General features: G+C 52.1%; 1 protein-coding gene across 3 annotated transcripts in view; it reads left to right on the plus strand.

The window, feature by feature from the left end:
- LOC148042275 (serine/threonine-protein kinase MRCK gamma-like) overlaps window positions 1-19645 on the plus strand; it is a 111250-nt gene that overhangs the window by 67568 nt on the left and 24037 nt on the right. For 2 of the 3 annotated variants that reach the window (XM_087703060.1, XM_087703063.1), the window contains exons 12-22: window positions 2044-2165; window positions 5015-5257; window positions 6416-6526; window positions 7611-7774; window positions 8482-8560; window positions 9089-9201; window positions 9534-9648; window positions 14484-14632; window positions 15999-16087; window positions 17016-17065; window positions 19337-19441. In XM_087703060.1, the coding sequence (XP_087559186.1) occupies window positions 2044-2165; window positions 5015-5257; window positions 6416-6526; window positions 7611-7774; window positions 8482-8560; window positions 9089-9201; window positions 9534-9648; window positions 14484-14632; window positions 15999-16087; window positions 17016-17065; window positions 19337-19441 (1340 nt within the window). The remainder of the gene's footprint in view (window positions 1-2043; window positions 2166-5014; window positions 5258-6415; window positions 6527-7610; window positions 7775-8481; window positions 8561-9088; window positions 9202-9533; window positions 9649-14483; window positions 14633-15998; window positions 16088-17015; window positions 17066-19336; window positions 19442-19645) is intronic. The other variant, XM_087703062.1, reaches the window with a different exon arrangement.

The raw sequence follows: 19645 nt of genomic DNA on the forward strand, positions 1-19645 counted from the left end.
CCTTTTTCCCCCTCTCTCCCCCTTCTGTCCCTCCCTTTCTCTCTCCCTCCCTCCCATTTTCTCTCCCTTTCTCTGTCCCTCTCTGTCCCTCCCTCCCTCCCCCTCTCTCTATATATGTACATTTCTCTCTCCCTCTCTTTCCCTCTAACCCTTCCACTCTCTCCCTCCTATCTCCCTCTCTCCCCTCCCTCTCTGTCTCCCCCTCCCTTTCTCTCTCCCCTCCCTCCCATTTTCTCTCCCTTTCTCTGTCCTCCCTCCCTCCCCCTCTCTCTATATATGTACATTTATCTCTCTCTTTCTCTCTCTCCCTCCCACTACCTCCCTCCTTTCCCCCTTCTCCCTCCCTCTGTCTCTCCACCCTTTCTCTCCCTTTCCCCCTCCCGCTCTGTCCCTCCCTCTCCCCTATCTCTATATATGTACATTTATCTCTCCCTCTCTTTCCCTCTCTCCCTACCACACTCTCCCTCCCTCTGTCTCTCCCTCCCTTTCTCTCCCTTTCCCCTCCCTCTCTGTCCCTCCCTCCCTCTCCCTATCTCTATATATGTACATTTATCTCTCCCTCTCTTTCCCTCTCTCCCTCCCACTTTCTCCCTCCTTCCACCCTCTCTCCCTCCCTCTCTGTCTCTCCCTCCCTTTCTCTCTCCCTCCTTCCCCCTCTCTCCCTCCCTTTCTCTCTCCCTCCCTGTCTCTCCCTCCCTCTCTCTCTCCATCCTTCTTCCCTCCCTCCCTTTCTCTCCCTCCCTCTCTCGCCTCTCCCTCCCTCTCTCTCTCCCTCCTTCCCCCTCTCTCCCCCTCTCTATCTCTCCTCCCTTTCTCTCTCTCTCCCTTTTTCCCCCTCTCTCCCCCTTTCTGTCCCTCCCTTTCTCTCTCCCTCCTCCCATTTTCTCTCCCTTTCTCTGTCCCTCTCTGTCCCTCCCTCCCTCCCCCTCTCTCTATATATGTACATTTCTCTCTCCCTCTCTTTCCCTCTAACCCTTCACTCTCTCCCTCCTATCTCCCTCTCTCCCTCCCTCTCTGTCTCTCCCTCCCTTTCTCTCCTCCTCCCCTCCCATTTTCTCTCCCTTTCTCTGTCCCTCCCTCCCTCCCCCTCTCTCTATATATGTACATTTATCTCTCTCTTTCTCTCTCTCCCTCCCACTACCTCCCTCCTTTCCCCTCTCTCCCTCCCTCTGTCTCTCCACCCTTTCTCTCCCTTTCCCCCTCCCGCTCTGTCCCTCCCTCTCCCTATCTCTATATATGTACATTTATCTCTCCCTCTCTTTCCCTCTCTCCCTACCACACTCTCCCTCCCTCTGTCTCTCCCTCCCTTTCTCTCCCTTTCCCCTCCCTCTCTGTCCCTCCCTCCCTCTCCCTATCTCTATATATGTACATTTATCTCTCCCTCTCTTCCCTCTCTCCCTCCCACTTTCTCCCTCCTTCCACCCTCTCTCCCTCCCTCTCTGTCTCTCCCTCCCTTTCTCTCTCCCTCCTTCCCCCTCTCTCCCTCCCTTTCTCTCTCCCTCCCTGTCTCTCCCTCCCTCTCTCTCTCCATCCTTCTTCCCTCCCTCCCTTTCTCTCCCTCCCTCTCTGCCTCTCCCTCCCTCTCTCTCTCCCTCCTTCCCCTCTCTCCCCCTCTCTATCTCTCCCTCCCTTTCTCTCCCTCTCCCTTTTTCCCCCTCTCTCCCCTTTCTGTCCCTCCCCTTCTCTCTCCCTCCCTCCCATTTCTCTCCCTTTCTCTGTCCCTCTCTGTCCCTCCCTCCCTCCCCCTCTCTCTATATATGTACATTTCTCTCTCCCTCTCTTTCCCTCTAACCCTTCCACTCTCTCCCTCCTATCTCCCTCTCTCCCTCCCTCTCTGTCTCCCCCTCCCTTTCTCTCTCCCTCCCTCCCATTTTCTCTCCCTTTCTCTGTCCCTCTCTCCCTCCCTCCCCCCTCTCTCTCTATATGTACATTCTCTCTCCCTCTCTTTCCCTCTCTCCCTTCCACTCTCTCCCTCCTATCCCCCTCTCTCCCTCCCTCTCTGTCTCTCCCTCCCTTTCTCCCTCCCTCCCTCCCGCCTGGCAGAAAATCAGCTGGAGAATGACAAGATGCAGAAACAGTACCACAATCGCATCGTCCTGGGTCAGGTGAAGGCCTTGGAGGACCGTGTGACATTTCTGGAAGAGGAGAAGAAGGATGCTCTCCAGGTATACAGACCCCCCCCCACAAGAGGGTTTCCCAGACTGCAGTCGAGGAAATGAATCAGATTGATCTGATCACAAGATCTTGAGATCAAACAAATCAGGAGATTTAGCAACAAATCGAAATAATAATGCCCGAGGAGCATAAAGGGGCAAATATAGGCGAATTCAACATTTCAATTCTTCTTCCACTCAAAAACCACATTTTATCCAACTTGGCAACTTTTAGACACTGGACTTCAACATCCAGAAATCCCCAGCCAGCCCTGAAAGTTGAAGTCCAGCGTCTAAAAGTTGCCAAGTTGGGCAAAATGAGGTGCAAACTATTTGTTTCATTTACTCAAAGCACCCTAAAGAAAAATGCACGTTCTGGCAAGCAGGACTGGCCACTTGAGTTTGCTAACCAGCGCCGTGATACTGCCTAGACAGGATTTTGAAACTGACTAGATCACATTCCTGTTTCTATCCGGTTTTGAGTTTGATGGGCGACTGTTCTCACCCTCTCCTCCGTCCAGTAACGAAAGCCGAGACAAGCGTAAAATGGAATGTCCTTTAATAACAAGACCAGACTCTCGGTGGCTGAAAGCCAAATAAACAAACAGATAAGGACCTTGGCAGCAAGTCCGACAAACCTTGGCAGCAATCCAGCCTGCCAAGTTCGTTTCTCTTTAGTCCAAGCGTTGACTTCTGCAAGAAGGGGGTGGCACAAGCAATCTCTTTTATAGCCTGGAGAGGAGACTAATGACCATCAGCTGAGCGTAATTACCTCCTGTAATTACGTAGTTGTTCTTGACACCGAGTAGCCCTTCGACGGTGTGCATCCCGGAACAACTCACAGGTGGTTTCTGGATCACTCTCTCTTGTCTCCTCCCCAATGATCCAAGGCTGAGGCGCCACCTGGTGGCCAACCAGTCCTCTGTGCCCTGCTCGGAGTCGGAACCCTGTCCAGGGTCCTCCACATCCTCCAGGGCCGACTCAAATGCCCCCTCACTGTCGGAGTCTGGTGGCAGCTCCAACGGCTCCTGCAGGGCCACAACAGGCGACGTACCCAGAACTGGTGGGGTGAACCCCAATCTCTGCTTCCCCCATCCAAAGGAATCCTTTGGAGTCTGTTTTTCCTAAACTTATTTGGCCACGCAGTGTAAACACAGAGGATTGCATTCCCCAGTTTTTCGTTCTTTCAAGGAAAGGCCAGGTGTCCTGGAAGGTATTGCTTTCATTTTTATTTAGTTATTACATTAATATGCCGCCCATCCCACCGGTAAAGCAATTCTGGGCAGCTTACAAAATGGCACACAGATAAATTTAAAAACAGTTAACATTAAGAAAAATTAAAATTAAAATCATGGGAATTGGACCAGAAAAAAAATGTTAACCAATATTGCTTGCACAACAGCGGTGTTATAACACCCGCCCTTAAGGAGTTCCAAAACTGTCGTACCACTGCATTCAGTACTAGTTGTAGCTTCCAAATACTCTTCAAGGGTAGCCCCATGTGGAGCGCAGTACAGCAATCCAGCTGAGAGAGAGAGAGAGAGAGATGACCAAGGAACGAGTGACCGGTGCCCATTTATTTATTTATTTGTATTAGGAAATTTATAACACTGCCTGCTCGCACATGGCGACTCAAGGCGGCTTACACAGATATGAAAACTGGGTAAAATAAATGAAATAATAATAAAATAATAAATAGTAAAATAATAAGCCCACTCCCCCCCAGCAACAACAAACATTAATATAAAACATTTAATGAAGAGCTGTGGGGGCGCAGTGGTTAGTGCAGTACTGCAGGCTACTTCTGATTGCCAGTATTTCGGCAGTTCAAGTCCCACCAACTCAAGGTTGACTCAGCCTTCCTTCCTTCCTTCCTTCCTTCCTTCCTTCCTTCCTTCCTTCCTTCCTTCCTTCCTTCCTTCCTTCCTTCCTAAAGGTTGACTCAGCCTTCCAGCCTTCCTTCCTTCCTTCCTAAAGGTTGACTCAGCCTTCTGTCCTTCTGAGGTGGGTCAAATGAGGACCCAGATTGTTGGGGGTGAAAGGCTGACTCTGTAAACCACTTAGAGGGGGCTGTAAATGCACTGTGAAGCAGGATATGTCCAAGTGCTATTGCCCTTCCTTCCTTCCTTCCTTCCTTCCTTCCTTCCTTCCTTCCTTCCTTCCTTCCTTCCTTCCTTCCTTCCTTCCTTCCTTCCTAAAGGTTGACTCAGCCTTCTGTCCTTCTGAGGTGGGTCAAATGAGGACCCAGATTTTGGGGGTGAAAGGCTGACTCTGTAAACCGCTTAGAGGGGGCTGTAAATGCACTGTGAAGCGGGATATAAGTCCAAGTGCTATTGCCCTTCCTTCCTTCCTTCCTTCACTCCCTCCCTCCTTCCTCCCTCCCTTCCTTCCTAAAGGTTGCCTCACCCCTCCATCCTTCCGAGGTGGGTCAAATGATGACCCAGATTGTTGGGGGCAAGAGGCTGACTCTGTTAACCGCTTAGAGAGGACTGCAAAACACTGTGAAGCAGTATATAAGTCTAAGTGCTTCCTTCCCTCCCTCCTTTCCTCCCTCCTTCCTCCCTCCCTCCCTCTCTCCCTCCTTTCCTAAAGGTGCAGTTTTCTATTGGTGCACAATTTGGACCCCTCATCCTGCTGCCTCTTACTCTGAGGGGCTGCAGAAGGTCGTCCGAAATCTCCGTCGGCTCCTGATGCCTATGCGTTTAAACCACTTGGCAACCCAGATGGAGCCTGCTGTGGGGCTGTCAATGCTCCATCAGTGCCTGGTTCCTGTGTGTTTTAGCACTTGGCGACCCAGATGGGACCTTCTGTGCAGCCAGGTACCTGAGTCCCGTGCTGATGGCGGCTTCTTCTCACGGTAGGGTCTGACTGAGCTGCAGGAGCAGCTACAGGCTCAGGCTTGGGAGCTGCAAGAGGAACAGGAGCGACATCAGGACACGATAGAGGAGCTGCAGAGCGCCGAGGCCAAATGTGGGGAGCTGCAGGCCCAGTTGTTGCGACATTCGCGCCTACTGCGGGAGCGACTGGAGGAGACGGAAGCTGCTGCTCGACGGGTGGAAGGGCTACGCAAGGAGCTGGCCCGTGCTGAGAATGGACGCAAGGAGGTACTTTCTTCTCCACAAACGCATTCACACACACACACACACACACACACACACACACACACACACACACACATGCATAGCCTCCTCACTGGAGTCTTTCCCAAGAATCCAGAGCATTTGTTCTGAATGTTAAGAGCTCTGCATAGATTAACCCCCTAGACGAAGAGATGTATCTTCTGCTCTTTGGAGAAGGGATTTTCCATCCAATCAGGGAGAATTTTTGTAACTCAGGATTGAATTGTGGGGCCCTTGGTGCTCTCTGAGCTTGGCTGTTTTCTGGCCAATGTTTCATTACCCAATTAGCCGGCATCCTCATTGTTAACAGGAGTGGTATTTATTCCCTGTTTACTAAGGGTTACTAAGTTAAGAAGTGCACTGATTCACTTAACAACTGTGGTTAGTAAGGCTGTAAAGTGAGGCAAAACTCACAAGAACTATCTCGCTTAGATCAGAAATTTGGGGTTCAATTTTGGTCATAAGTTAAGGTACCTTTTCAGTGAGAAGGTAACAGCGTTCCATGTGCCCCTTGGTATAAATTCATGCCAACCACATGACCTTGGAAGTGTCTTCAGAGAACATTGGCGCAACACCACTTAGTATCAGACACAACTGGACAGGGGAAATCTTTACTGTCAGGGTTCCAAATAGCATCCAAAATTAAATCAGAGTCCAAGGCAAAGTAATGCTCAAAGTTCCAATTTATGAAGAGCCATATTGGCACATCTGGGAAAACACGAATCTGAAAGCTTCCCAGTTTTCCCTACCTAGTTGAAAGCTCAAGATCTCCCCCCCCCCTCACAAATCCATCCCATGGTCCAATCTTCCATTGACACGCTGGCAGTTCCACCCATCCAGTTCCGGTCAGGTGCAGAGGTGCAGATACAAAGGATGACCTTGGCTTTCCAGAAAGAATGTTGTTATGGCTACATAGCATCTAACTCCGTACAATTATCACTAGAAGATATTAAAAAGAAAAATGCAGAGTTTTATAACCTTAAGATAGGCGGACCACTCAGGGCTCAGGGCCTCACCTCAAGGAGGCATCCAGAAGCATCCCAGATTGCCTTCCGCAGCTTCTGGGCTGAGGATTAGACCAGATACTCCCCCATAAACCACCTTTCCTGCAGAACACGAGAAAAGCCTCTTCTCTTCCCGCAGCTGGAGCACCGGATCGAAAACCTGGTGGGCGAGGTGACCAAGCAGCGAAAGGGACGGGAGAGAGCGGAGCAGCAAATGCGGAAGTTGAAAGAAGAGGTGGAGGAGCTGCGGGTAGGGCTGTGCACACGACCGGAGGAACCTTAATGCAGTGGTGAAATGTAAAAGTGTTTTACCACCGGTTCTCTGGGCGTGGCTTGGTGGTGTCATGTGACTGGGTGGGTGTGGCCAAACTTTGTCTAATTCTTAAAACATTTTTTACTATCTATTCGCCCGAACCGGTAGTAAAAAATGCTTTAAGAAGTGGGAAAAAAGGTTCAGTGGTGCCATGCGATTGTGGGAACCTTCCCCCCCCCCCACTTTTTAAAGCATTTTTTAAACTACCGTTTCAGGCAAATGAGCAGTAAAAAAAAATCTTTAAAGGGGGGGGGGAGTTTCCCACGATCGGGCAACTCACAGCTGATTGTCATGGAACCTTTTTCCCCCCACTTTTACAATATTTTTTTTCTTGCTAGTTCGGGCAAATGGGCAGGGCGAAAAATGCTTTCAAAAAGTGGGGAAAAAAGCTTACGACGATCGCATGGCTCACAGCTCATCCCTACCGCTTCGCGTGAACTGGTGCTAACTGGTGGCATTCCACCAGAGGTGGGTTCCTACCAGTTCGCACCTATTCGGTAGAACCGGTTCGTCAAATCTACCGAACCAGTTAGAAGAGGTCCCACCAGTGGACCCGGAAAGCAGGCCACACCTACAGAAGAGGTTCCAGAAATTTTTGAAACCTACCACTGACACACACACACACACTCACACAGAGAGAGAAAGAGAAAGAGAAAGAAAGGAAGAAAGAAATAAAAAAGAAAAAAGGAAATAAAAAGTGAGAGAGAAATGAAAGAAAAAAAGGAAAAAGGGACAGAGAGACAAAAGGAAGGAGAGAGAGAGAGAGAGAGAGAGAACACATGGCTGGCAAGCCACTCCCATCAGGTCACATGGCCGGCAAGCCACTCCCACAAAGGAGGCCACACCCACAGAGTAGGTTCGAAAAATTTTTGAAACCCACCACTGCATTCCACCCCGCCTTAGTCCTAATGGTGGCATTAGCCTGTCAATCCTGAAGCTGACCTGACCATAGCTGGGGGGTAGGGAGGGGGGCCACCCTGGCATAGCCGCTGTGCCGCATTGACTCGGGGCGCTCTTGCAGGCAAAACCAAGCACGGCCCTCTTCAAGCGGTCCAGCTCCAGGAGACGCCCGGAGCCGTGCGGGGCGTGGAAGGAGGAGCTGCAAGCCAAGGAACGGCAGGTTGAGGCTCTGACCAAGGAGGTGGCCCAGCTGCAGGAGCAGCTGGAGAAAGCCAGGAGACAGCGGTGAGCGGCGGAACGTGATTCTATGTGAGGTTGGCAAGAGAAGGGAGGAGGCGTTCCGGGGCCACTGATCACCATTGGCAGCTGGCTTTCAATAAGCAGAGTGTCAGGTTTCCAAAAGATGCCCTAATTGATTCATGAGCCTCGAGCCAAATTTCAAAAGAAAACCAGTCATTTATTAGAAGCACCATTTCGGCAATACCCCATTGCAGTCAGATCTAAGCCTCATTTGAATTATGACTGAACTTTGCCCCGGTTTCTCCCCTCGCCTCAGTCTGTGTCATAAATCACATTCTCCAACGAGGTGCATGCCTCACAAGCCTGCTGTAATAATCTGAGATCCGACTGAGAGCTGAAAGTATGCGTGGAATGCGCTCCCTCCCCACACACACTTTCCTCACCGTGTCAACTTTATGAGTTGACACAAAGTCAAAGGGGGAAGCAGGATTCACTTAACGGCCATGTGCTTCTCTCGACAACTGTGAAATTGGGTGTGGTCATGTGATGACTCGCTTAATGACCCAATTGTTTAGAGATGGAAGTTGTGATCACCGTTGCCAGGGGGTCTCCAACCTTGGCAACTTTAAGACTTGTGGACTTCAACTCCGTTAAAGTTGCCAAAGTTCGAGGCCTTGGAGATCCCACCCGTTGCGGTTGTAAGTTGAGGGCTATTTGTATGATGAATGGGGGGTGATTTTTTTTCTTCCCAGGTGTGAAAATGTGGAGCCAAACAGAGGAGGCCAAGCAGCCACGAGCAGCAGCTGCAGCCCGTGGCCTCCCAGTGACCAGGTAGATGTGCATCGAATTCTGGGGAATTTTATGGTTTCCCAAATTGCCTCTTCCTTCCCCTCCCCCACCCTCCCTCCCTTTTTCTCCAGGAGCATAAAATGGGGTGCTTTGCTCCACAACAACCCTGCGAGGAAGGTTGGATTGAGAAAGTCCGGTGCATTAGCCCAGGTGACGGCAAACTGCAGCTCTGGAGCCGCATGTGGCTCTTTCATCCCTCTGCTGCGGCTCCCTGCCGCCAGTCAGCTCCACAATCGATAGAGCTTTCGGTTAGGACAGGTAGAGGAAAAAGGAGGCCCCGCTAGGAGGACACTCTATGGTCGGAATGGAAGGGGACTTCCGGTCGTCTCCAGAATTGAACGGGAGGTTCCAGTTAGGACCTTTGCGGCTCTTTTGAGTGTTTAAGGTTGCTGACTCTTGCATTAGCTGAGCTGTTGTGATTCAGCGGGACTCGAACTCTTGCTGTAGCCCCTTTCCCCCACTGTACCCCCAATGGCTCTTTTAAAGGCTGCAATCTGCTTCTTGCAACAGGTGGATTCTCGGGGCAACGACGGCTTGCACCCCGGACCAGGGAGCTGCACCTCCGAATCCCACAAAGCCACCTTCGCCAACTGGGAGATTCAGATCGCCGACATTTTGAAGTGGTGAGGGAATCCCCTCCAGAGTTTGCACTGGCAAGGTTGCCTCTGAGGATGCGCGGAGTGTCTTTTCTTCTCTCTTAAAGGAGCCCAGCATCTAGGGCAGCCTTCCCCCCCACACACACAAAAAAACCTGGCGCCCTCCTGATAGGTTGGGACCAAGCCCCTCCCCCTTGAATCTCATCCAGTGGAATTCTGGGATTGGTAGTTCAGAGCAAGATGCAAGGGGGGGGATTATAATTTTAGTTAGAATTTATGGAAATTAATTGAAGTTAGTCCTCGACTTATGACTAGAATTGAGACCGAACTTTTGTCTCTCTCCCCCCCCCCCTATACAGGGTGAGCGATGAGAAGGAGTCCAGGGGGTACCTGCAGGCCATGGCGACTCGCATGATGGACGAGATGGAGGCCCTGAAGCAGGCAGGGGCGCAGAGTCCGGGCCCCAAGACTCCGGTAAGAGGGCCCTGGGGAGGGAGGAGTCACTTGATGGGGGGCGGGGCATGAGAAATGGTGGGAGGAGAAACAAATCAGGGACCTTTGAGGCTGGCTCCCTTTCTTCTTTCCCTCCTTCCTTCCACTCTTTTTCCTTCCTTTTTTTCCTTGCTTTCTTTTCTTCCTTCTTTCATTCCTCCCTCTCCTTCCTTCTTTCTTTTCTCCTTTCCTCGCTCCCTTTTTCTTCTCCCTCCCTCCTCCCTTTTCTTTCCTTCTTTCCTTCCTTTCCTCCCTCCCTTTTTCTTCCTTCCTCCCTCTTCATTTCATTCCCTTCCCTCCCTCATTAATTCCTCTAATCTTTCCTTTTTTCCTTTCCTCCCTCCCTCCATCTCTTCTTCCTTCTGTTAAATATTCATGAGTTAAACATTCCATATTCATTACCTTCAAGCCAGCAACAGCCTCTTGCGTCCTCATTGGCTGAGACGCAGCAGAGGCTGTTGCCGGCCAGAGTTACTTGCTGATTGGCCGAGGCTCTGATGTCAGCGGTTGCTGCCCAGTCCTCGGCCACTGATTGGTTCTCCCAGTTATATAAATACCTTGGCGCGCGGTTCCCCTTTTCGAATCGCTGTCACCTTCTTTTGTTGTTAATAAAGTAGTTCTTGTTCGGACCTTTGGCTACCGCGTCCTCCTTCCTCCAGAATACAAAACTGGCGACGAGGATGGGATTCGCGATTCCCGCGTAGCCTAAGGAAAAGTGAGAAAGAAGATTCAGCTAGCTGCCCCGCCACGTTCCGCGCCGGCAACGAACGCTGACCGACAGAAGAGAATTTTTTTTCTCTCTCTCTCTCTTCTTCTTCATTCCACGACGTTCTTCCGCATCTAAGTCACCATGACTTCTGCCTTGCCTCCGTTTGCTCCCTACGGCTCGGGAGGAGAATCCTGGGAAGGATTCATGGAACGCTTTGAGTGTTATCTCATTGCGTCCAAGAACCAGGCACAAACCGACGAGGAAAAATGCAGCTTCTTCCTCTCGTGTTGCGAACCTTCCATGTTCGCATCCGCCAGAGCCTTGGCAGCTCCAAGGCCGGCGTATAAGCTAGGCTGGGAAACCCTGATGGCCCGGCTCAAAGGACACTATGCACCAACACCCTCAAAGATTGCCCGCCGCTTCGCGTTCCGCCGCAGGGTGCAAAGAGCTAACGAATCTATCAGCCAATTCTTAGAGTCCCTGCGTACAACGGCGGCCCAATGTGACTTCAGTAATTTAGAGGAAAACCTGGTGGAGCAGTTTGTTTGTGGGGTGCGAGATGTCAACTTGCGCAGCTGAATGTTCCGCCACCAGGACATTACTCTATTGCAAGCTGTGGAGACTGCCAGAGCGGCTGAGCTCTCGGAGCAGTCTACGGCGGACATCGAGCGGCTGCAACTGTCTTCGCAAATACCAGGTGGCACCCCTCAAGCTCCGCCGGTTTCTCAGGCATGCCTGGTGGACGAACTGCCACCCCCAGAAGATCCATCCACGGAAGTCGTGGGCCAGCTAAGGGCACAACCCCGGCGGAAGCCTCCAGCCCCTGCAGCGGCACCACCAGCCGCAGGGTCCACCTGTATTAGCTGTGGCGGCCGCCACTCACGTCCTGCCTGCCCGTTCCGCAATACCATCTGCCACCGTTGTCAGTGGCAAGGGCACATTGCCCAAGTCTGCCGGGCATCGTTGCCGGCCCCCTCCTTCTTCCAGACGAATGGGCCAACCCAAGCGCAGCGCCGCCGCCAACCACCGCGGCCGGCTCGAAGGGCAGATGACTGCCACAACATCTATCAACCGCGGCTTGCTGAGGGCACAGTCAGCCAGGCCTCCACCGGAGCCCGGAAGGTCGCAGCCACTGTCCAGCTCGAAGGTCAGCCCTGCAAGATGGAGGTGGACTCCGGATTGTCCCGTTCCCTACTGTCCTGGGCCGTCTTCTCCCGCTTGTGTCCCAAAGTATCCCAAAAACAGCTTTTGCCTGCCAAAATGACCCTGTGGGATTACCAGGGAAACCTAATTCCCACCCTGGGGTCCTTTCCCATTTCAGTCCAATACGGCTCCTTTAAGGGAAACCTGCCCATCCTGATTGTCAGGAAGGCTTTGCCAGCCCTCCTGGGCCTGGACTGGTTCCCTCCTCTGGGGTTATCTATAGGGGGGGTTCACCAGGTTCTCTCCTCCTCCCTAGAGGACGTCCTAGCCGAATTCGCTGACATCTTCGATGGCCAGCTAGGCTGTTATAAGGGCACCCCATCTCCCCTAGCCTCGACCCCCAAGTCGTTCCAATTCAGCTAAAAGCCTGCAGGACTCGGAGATAGCGGCCTACGTAGGGCGCTGTGCTACATGTCAACTTTCTAGGCCCAACCCTCCGGCTGGGCCTGCTCGTGAGTGGGAGGCTCCGAGAGGCCCGTGGTCACGCCTCCACATTGATTTCGCTGGTCCCTTCCACGGCCAGAATTTCCTAATTGTGGTGGACGCCTACTCTCGGTGGGTGGAACTGGTCCTGATGGTCTCCACCACAGCCGAGAGCATGGTCCGGGCTTTGCGTAGACTGTTCGCGACCCATGGGTTGCCAGACATACTTGTGTCGGACAATGGCCCACAGTTCTCAGCCACCACATTTCAGGAGTTCCTGGCCGAGCAGGGGATCCGGCATGCGCCCACAGCCCCGTACCACCCGGCCAGTAATGGCCGGGCGGAGCGGGCGGTCCGCTCAGCTAAGGAGGCACTGGGCCGCATGGACCGGGGCGATTGGCAGGTGAGAGTGGCGGCTTACTTGTTAAGCCAGCATTCCACTCCCTGTCCGACGACCAACAAAAGCCCCGCGGAGCTCTTGATGGGCTGGCGTCTGCGGACTCCCCTGGATAGACTCCATCCGCTCTATTCAGGGGACCAGCCGTGCAACCTGGGGGTCATCCCTCCCCGTTCCTTCAGACAGGGGGATCTGGTGTGGGCCCGCTCCTTCACCGGGGAGCCCAGGTGGGTCCCAGCTACAATAACAGCCCTGACAGGCCCCTGTTCTTTCAGGGTCCGACTGGCCGATGGATCCGAGTAGAGGCGCCACTTGGATCAGTTGAGGAGGCACCTCCCAACGGAGATCGGCAACCAGGGCTCTCCAGGTCTAGACAACGCCACTCTACCAGGGTTGCCGAGTGAGGCCTTCACACAATCAGGCCTTGCCTATCCACAGCCAGACACAGCTCAATCCGAAGCACAACGACAACAGGCCTTCTCCACACCAGGCCCGGCCTACCTGAGCGCCCCCTGCTGGGAAGCGAGACTGTCAGCTCAAACCGCCATCGAAGAATCGCCGGCCTATGCTCCTACCCCCAGAGACACTCCCTCATTGTTGGACCCTATGTCTATGGACGCGCCACCCCGGCCCAGCCTACCTGCGATGTTGAGCCCGCCTTCTGGGCCGTGCCAAGATGGCGTCCCTCGGAGCTACACTCCCTTTGGGGAGGAGCTACAATGAGCAGGTCCACCTCCGCCGACGACTCCTGTTGAACTGAGGAGATCTGGGCGGGTCCGGCACCGCCCCGCCTATCTCCGTGACTACGCATGCTCCAGCCGGGAGCATGCGCAGAACTGGGGGGAAGGGGTGTTAAATATTCATGAGTTAAACATTCCATATTCATAACCTTCAAGCCAGCAACAGCCTCTTGCGTCCTCATTGGCTGAGACGCAGCAGAGGCTGTTGCCGGCCAGAGTTACTTGCTGATTGGCCGAGGCTCTGACGTCAGCAGTTGCTGCCCAGTCCTCGGCCACTGATTGGTTCTCCCAGTTATATAAATACCTTGGCGCGCAGTTCCCCTTTTCGAATCGCTGTCACCTTCTTTTGTTGTTAATAAAGTAGTTCTTGTTCGGACCTCTGGCTACCGCGTCCTCCTTCCTCCAGAATACAAAACCTTCATTCTTCTTTCTTTTCTCCTTTCTTTCCTCCCTCCTTTTTCTCCTGCCCCATTCCTCCTTCTTTCCCTATCTCCCTTCTTTTCTTCCTCCCTCCCTCCCTCCCCTTCCGCTCCCTTTCCTCCCTCTCTCCCTCTTTTCTTCCTTCAATCGTTCCTTTTTTCCTTTCCTTCTTTCCTCCCTCCCTCCCTCCATCTCTTTTTCCTTCATTCTTTTTCTCCTTTCTTTTCTCCCTCCCTTCTTTTTCTCAACCTCTCTCCTTCTTTCCCTCCCTCCCTTCTTTCCTTCTTTTTCTCCTCCTCTCTCCTTCTTTCCCTCCCTCCCTCCCTTCTTTCCTTTCCTTTCCTTAAATTTTTCCTTTCCTTCTTTCTTTCCTCCCTCCCTCCATCTTCCTTCCTTTTTTCCTTTCCTTCTTTTCTTTCTTCTTTCATCCCTCCCTCTCTTTCCTTTGTTCTTTCTTTTCTCCTTTCCTCCCTCCCTTTTTTCTCCTCCATCCCTCCCTTTTCTTTCCTTCTTTCCTTCCTTCCCTCCCTCCATCTCTTCTTCCTTCCTTCCTTCTTTCCTCCTTTCCTCCCTACTTTTTCTCCTTCCCCGCTCCCTTCTTCCTTCCTTCTTTCCTCCCCTCCCTCCCTTCTTTTCTTCCTTCCCTCCCTTTTTTCTTCCTTCCTTCCTTCTTTCTTTTTTCCCCTTCCTTCTCGCCTCCCTCCCTCCCTTTCCTAATCAATCTTCCCACAAGTGGGGGGGGGACACACCTGCAGGGCAAATCCTTGGCTGCCCAGCAACACCCCACAGGGCCAGCTCCACCATTTTACCCACCCCTCCCCCAAAAGCCCCTTCAGGGCCCAACAGTGGCCAGCGCCCAGTGCGCCCCGTCCCCCAAGCCTGCCCCTCGCACCAACTGCCCTCTCCCTCCGTCCTTCCCCTGCAGGACACCCTCTGGAAGGCCCGGCGGCTGCAGAAGGTGGAGGCCTCGGCCAAGTTGGAGCTGCAGTCGGCGTTGGAGGCTGAGATCCGGGCCAAGCAGAGCGTCCAGACGGAGCTGGAGCAGCTAAAGGTGGCCCACTTGGGGCTGGAACGGTGGGTGAAGTCCCCCTCTGTCCCCCCCAAGCCCTTCTTTGCAGAGGCAGCTGAGTTGGCCCAATGCTAGATTCTATAGCCGTGAAGGCGGACAGGTGGCACATGGAGCCTTCTTTTGAGGCTGTTTTTTGCCCTCCGGAGGCTTCAGGGAAAAAACGCGAAAAACCGGCCCTATAGCCAAACCGGAAGTTCAGGAACACACTTCCATTTGCTCGTAAGGCCGTTTTTAGTCCTCCAGAGCCTTTAGGGAAGCCTCCTGAAGGCCCCTGAAGGCTCCGGAGGTGTTTTAACCGGCCCTACAAGCAAACCGGAAGTCCATTCCCAAACTTCCGGTTTGCCGGTAGGGCCGTTTTTAGTCCTCCGGAGCCTTCAGGGAAGCTCCTGAAGCCTCCAGGTGGGGAAGCTGTTTTCGTCCTCCCCCGGCTCCTAGAAAGCCTCTGGAGCCTGGGGAGGGCGAAAAAACACACCAAAAATTGCGGGGGGGGGGGGAGCTGGTCGGGCGCGCATGCGCGCTGGGGTCATGTGCGTAGCATTGTGGGTGTGCCAAGCCCACGCACGGCCTCCCTGCGCTCCCCCCCTGCTTTTGGCATGCGATCCACAAAAGGTTCGCCATAACTGCTCTATAGAGACATACAGAGACATCCTCAACTTACGACCATTCATTTAGTGACCGTTCCAAATGGGACTTAGGATCGTTTTTTTTTTACACTCGTGACCATGGTCACGTGATCACAATTCAGAGGCTTGGCAACTGGCATGCACTTAACGACGGTCGCAGTGTCCCGGGGTCACGTGATCCCCTTTTGGCGACTCCTCTGACCAGCTAAATTCACTTTAACAACCAGGTTTACTAACTTAACTGTAATGATTCATTTAACAACCGTGGCAAGAGAGGAACATAAACTCACTTAACAATTGTCTCACTTAGCAACATAAAATGGGACAAAACCCACTTAACAATTGTCTCCCTTAACAACATAAATGTTGTCATCATAAGTTGAGGAGTCTTGGCAATGATTCATATTTACGATGGTTGCAGTGTCCCGGGGTCACATGATCCCCTTTTGTGACCTTCTGACACACAGTCCACGGGGAAGCCGGATTCACTTAACAACCATGTTACTGACTTCAATGACACTGATTCACTTAACGACGGTCTTGCTTAGCAGTGGAAAATTTGGCTCCATTGTGGCTGGACTACCTGTGCTTCTGGGAAGGAGCGGGAGAAGGAATACTTTTCCGAGCTCCCTTCAACACCCGGGCCAGGGCAAAGGATTATGGGAGTGGGAGTCCCAGGGGGCCATTGCCCACCTCCCCAGGTAACCCTTCTCTCTTCTCTTCCCACCTCCATGGCTTTCCCCCAAAGACAGTTGCAGGAGGCTGAGCAGCAAAACCGGACTTTGCGTCAGGAACTGGAGAAGGCCAAAGGGGAGCTGAAGGCCCGCTCTCTGGAAGGTGAGAGGCCAGTCTGGATGGCCGCTGGGTGCCCCCTCTGAAATTTCCCTCCCCTCGCCCAAGCTGGCCAGACGTTTCGAAGGATTCTCCGGACTCGGGTATTCATCCGCTGATGGTCTTTGAGGCCTCCTTTCTTGGACGGGGGTCCCCCGACCAGCTAAATAGGAGCCAGCCGTGTGTGGCGTCAGCCAAAAAAGCCAATTCTCAGGGTTCCAATTAGCACCCAAAATTAAATCAGAGTCCGAGGCAAAGGATTCCTCCAAGTTCCAATTTATGAAGAGAGCCATGTTGGCACCGCTGGGAAACCCCGAATCTGAAAGCTTCCCGGTTTTCCCCACCCACTTAAAAGTTCACGATCTTTTGCCCCCATACCCACAAGTCCATCCCATGGTCCCATCTCCCACTGCCACGCTGGCAGCTTCCACCCATCCAGTTCCGGCAGAGGTCCAAAGACAAAGGATGACCTTGGCTTTCTAGAAAGAAAGTTGTTATGGCTACATCGCATCTAACTCTGTACAATTACCACTAGACGATACTAAGAAGAAAAATGCAGAGTTTTATAAAGTTTAAATGTTTAAGATATTATAATCATAATAAGTTTAGGGAAAGAATGTTAATATAAATGTGAAAGATGTGGCAAAAGAGGAATGGTGTTGCACAGAGGTGTTTGTACCCAGGCGACGCACTGCCTAAGGAAAGATGGAATGTTTATTTTTGTAATAGAAAAATAGTAAAACTTTTTATAAAAAGAAATGAGAAAAAAAATGTCTTGCAGTTGAACTTTGAGCCTTCTACTGCTAATCCAAGGAAAGGTGGTGTTAATTCCATTAGCAAGCATGGAACAGGAAGTGATTAATTAAAGATGCAATAGCTCTAAACAGATCCAGAATCCTTTAGCATCTCAATTTTCTCTCTTTTTCTTAACCAGGTATCAAATCCCAAACCCCACTGATCCCGTTCTTCTTCCGAAGCAGCAGTGTAAGTTTTCACCTGGATCAGGTAGAGGTAGTCCTCGACTTATGGCCGCAATCGAGCCCAAAATTTCTGTCACTCAGCCAGGCAGCTGTTAGGTCAATTTTCCAATTTTATGAGCTTTCCTTGCTACCCTTGTTAAGCGAATCAGATTTTCCCCTCCTTGTTTTCCTCCCCAAAAGTTAGGAGTGTCTTCTACTTCAGAGCGTCTTATACGGTATATCGGCTGAAAAAAAGTTCTGCATTGGCAACAAGAAGGGCATCCGGCCATTAAAACACTCTGCTTGCTCAGACTTCACCCCACAAGGGGGTTACAGGGTTGTTAAAAGAATAAGATGATGATTTGCATTTTATTATTTGTGACCGTCACCAAAATCCTTGTGCACCTCTATCCTTGTGCTTCTTGACCTCTCAGCGGCCTTCGACCATGGTATCCTTCTGCGACGGTTGCGAGAGGTGGGGGTGGGAGGCACCGTTTTACGGTGGTTCTCCTCCTACCTCTCGGACAGGTCGCAGTCGGTGTTGGTCGGAGGGCAGAGATCGACCCGTAGGCCCCTCAATTATGGGGTGCCGCAGGGTTCGGTCCTGTCCCCCCTCCTATTTAACATCTACATGAAGCCACTGGGTGAGATCATACGCCGGCACGGGATTAAGTATCACCAATATGCAGACGATACGCAGTTGTATCTGTCTGCCCCGTGCCAACTCAGCGAAGCAGTAGAAGTGATGTGCCAGTGCCTGGAGGCTGTTAGAGTCTGGATGGGAGCAAACAAGTTGGCACTCAATCCAGACAAGACCGAGTGGCTTCTGATGTTCCCTCCCAAAGATTGGCTAACTATTCCATCTCTCAGGCTGGGGGGTGAAATTATACGCCCCTCAGAGAGGGTTCGCAATTTGGGAGTCCTCCTGGACCCACAGCTGACTTTAGAATACCATCTGTCGGCTGTGACCAGGGGGACCTTTGCCCAGGTTCGCCTGGTGCACCAATTGCGACCCTACCTGGATCGGGAGGCCCTTCAGACAATCACTCACGCCCTTGTGACCTCAAGACTCGATTAATGTAATGCGCTCTACATAGGGCTGCCCTTGAAGAGTGTTCGAAGACTCCAATTAGTCCAGAATGCAGCCGCGCGAGTGATTGTGGGTGCACCAAGGTACACCCACGTTACACCTATCCTCCGCGAGCTGCACTGGCTGCCTATTGGTCTCCGGACACGCTTCAAGGTGCTAGTCGTTACTTTTAAAGCCCTACATGGCATTGGATCTGGGTACCTGAGAGACCGCCTCCTGCCGATTGCCTCTCTCAGACCAATTAGATCTCACAGGTTAGGTCTCCTCCGGATTCCATCTGCCAGCCAATGTCGGCTGGCGACTCCCCGGGGGAGAGCCTTCTCTGTTGCAGCTCCGGCCCTCTGGAACGAGCTCCCTGTTGAGATCCGGACCCTTACTACCCTCCCAGCCTTCCGCAAAGCCACCAAGTCCTGGCTGTTCCAGCAGGCTGCGGGGGCTGAGAAGCATCTACCTCCACGGAAATTGTGAATGTTGGTTTTGTTTTTAATATGTTGTCTTTGTCTCGTTTCCCCCATTCCCTTGTCTTTTGTGAGCCGCCCGGAGTCCTCTGGGAGTGGGCGGCATACAAGACAAATAAATAAATAAATAAATAAACAAACAAACAAACAAACAAACAAATAAATAAATAAAATTTAATTTTCAAGCCGTCCGCTCAAATTTCTGCAGATGAAAATAATCAACAGGAAATCTATGATATCGATATATCTAAAACACGGAGGCCAAATCAAATAATCTTAGCTGAGGTTTTAATGCTTTCTGCAATAAGAGTCTTTGATCTGCACCCAAATTTTCACCCTCTTTTAGGAGGGGGGGGAGTGCTTCTTATACTCTGAAAAATATGGTAGTTCCCAGAGAGAGAATTATCTGCCTCCATCTAGGATGGAACTCACAGCCTCCTGGGGGTGAGGCGAGAGCGCCACCTCTGGGCGGCCACATGACATAAAGCATGAAATGGAAAGGAACGGATAAATAAATGTAGCCCAGATTTGGGACGTGCAGTGTTAATGCTTGCACACAGTGGAAATTTTCTATAAAAATGGAGGAGGATGCAAAATAATTATATTGTGGCCTCCAAAAAAGCAGAGGAAGACAGAAAAAAGCCTGCTAAAGTTTGGGGCACGCAAGGCATCCCACAGAGGAGCCTTTAGCGGCCCAAATCCGGACGCTGGACGAGCAATGAGGCCTCTCTGTCCCCTTCTCTTTCAGAAGGACGCCATCGCTTTTGGGAACAACCCCGACTCTCAGGAGGCACGGAGATTGACCGAGGAGGTCCAGCTGCACCCTGAAGGCAGGAGAAGCCTCCGGTGCAACGTACGTCCGGGCTAGAATGGAGAGATCTTTCCTCATAGTCCTCGACTTATGACCACCATCTAACCAGGGGTGGGATTGAAAAATGTTTGCCACCAGTTCTTTGCACAGTTGCTGGGTGGGTGTGGCCAAGGTGGGCGTGGCCCACTCGGCCTCCTGCACCATGCCCAGGGGGGCGTTTACGCCCTCCCCAGGCTCTGGAGGCTT

The sequence above is a fragment of the Thamnophis sirtalis genome, unplaced genomic scaffold, assembly GCF_051295495.1.
Source record: "Thamnophis sirtalis isolate CommonGarterSnake01/CBP01778 unplaced genomic scaffold, rThaSir2_p1.2 scaffold_19, whole genome shotgun sequence".
NCBI lineage: Eukaryota > Metazoa > Chordata > Lepidosauria > Squamata > Natricidae > Thamnophis > Thamnophis sirtalis.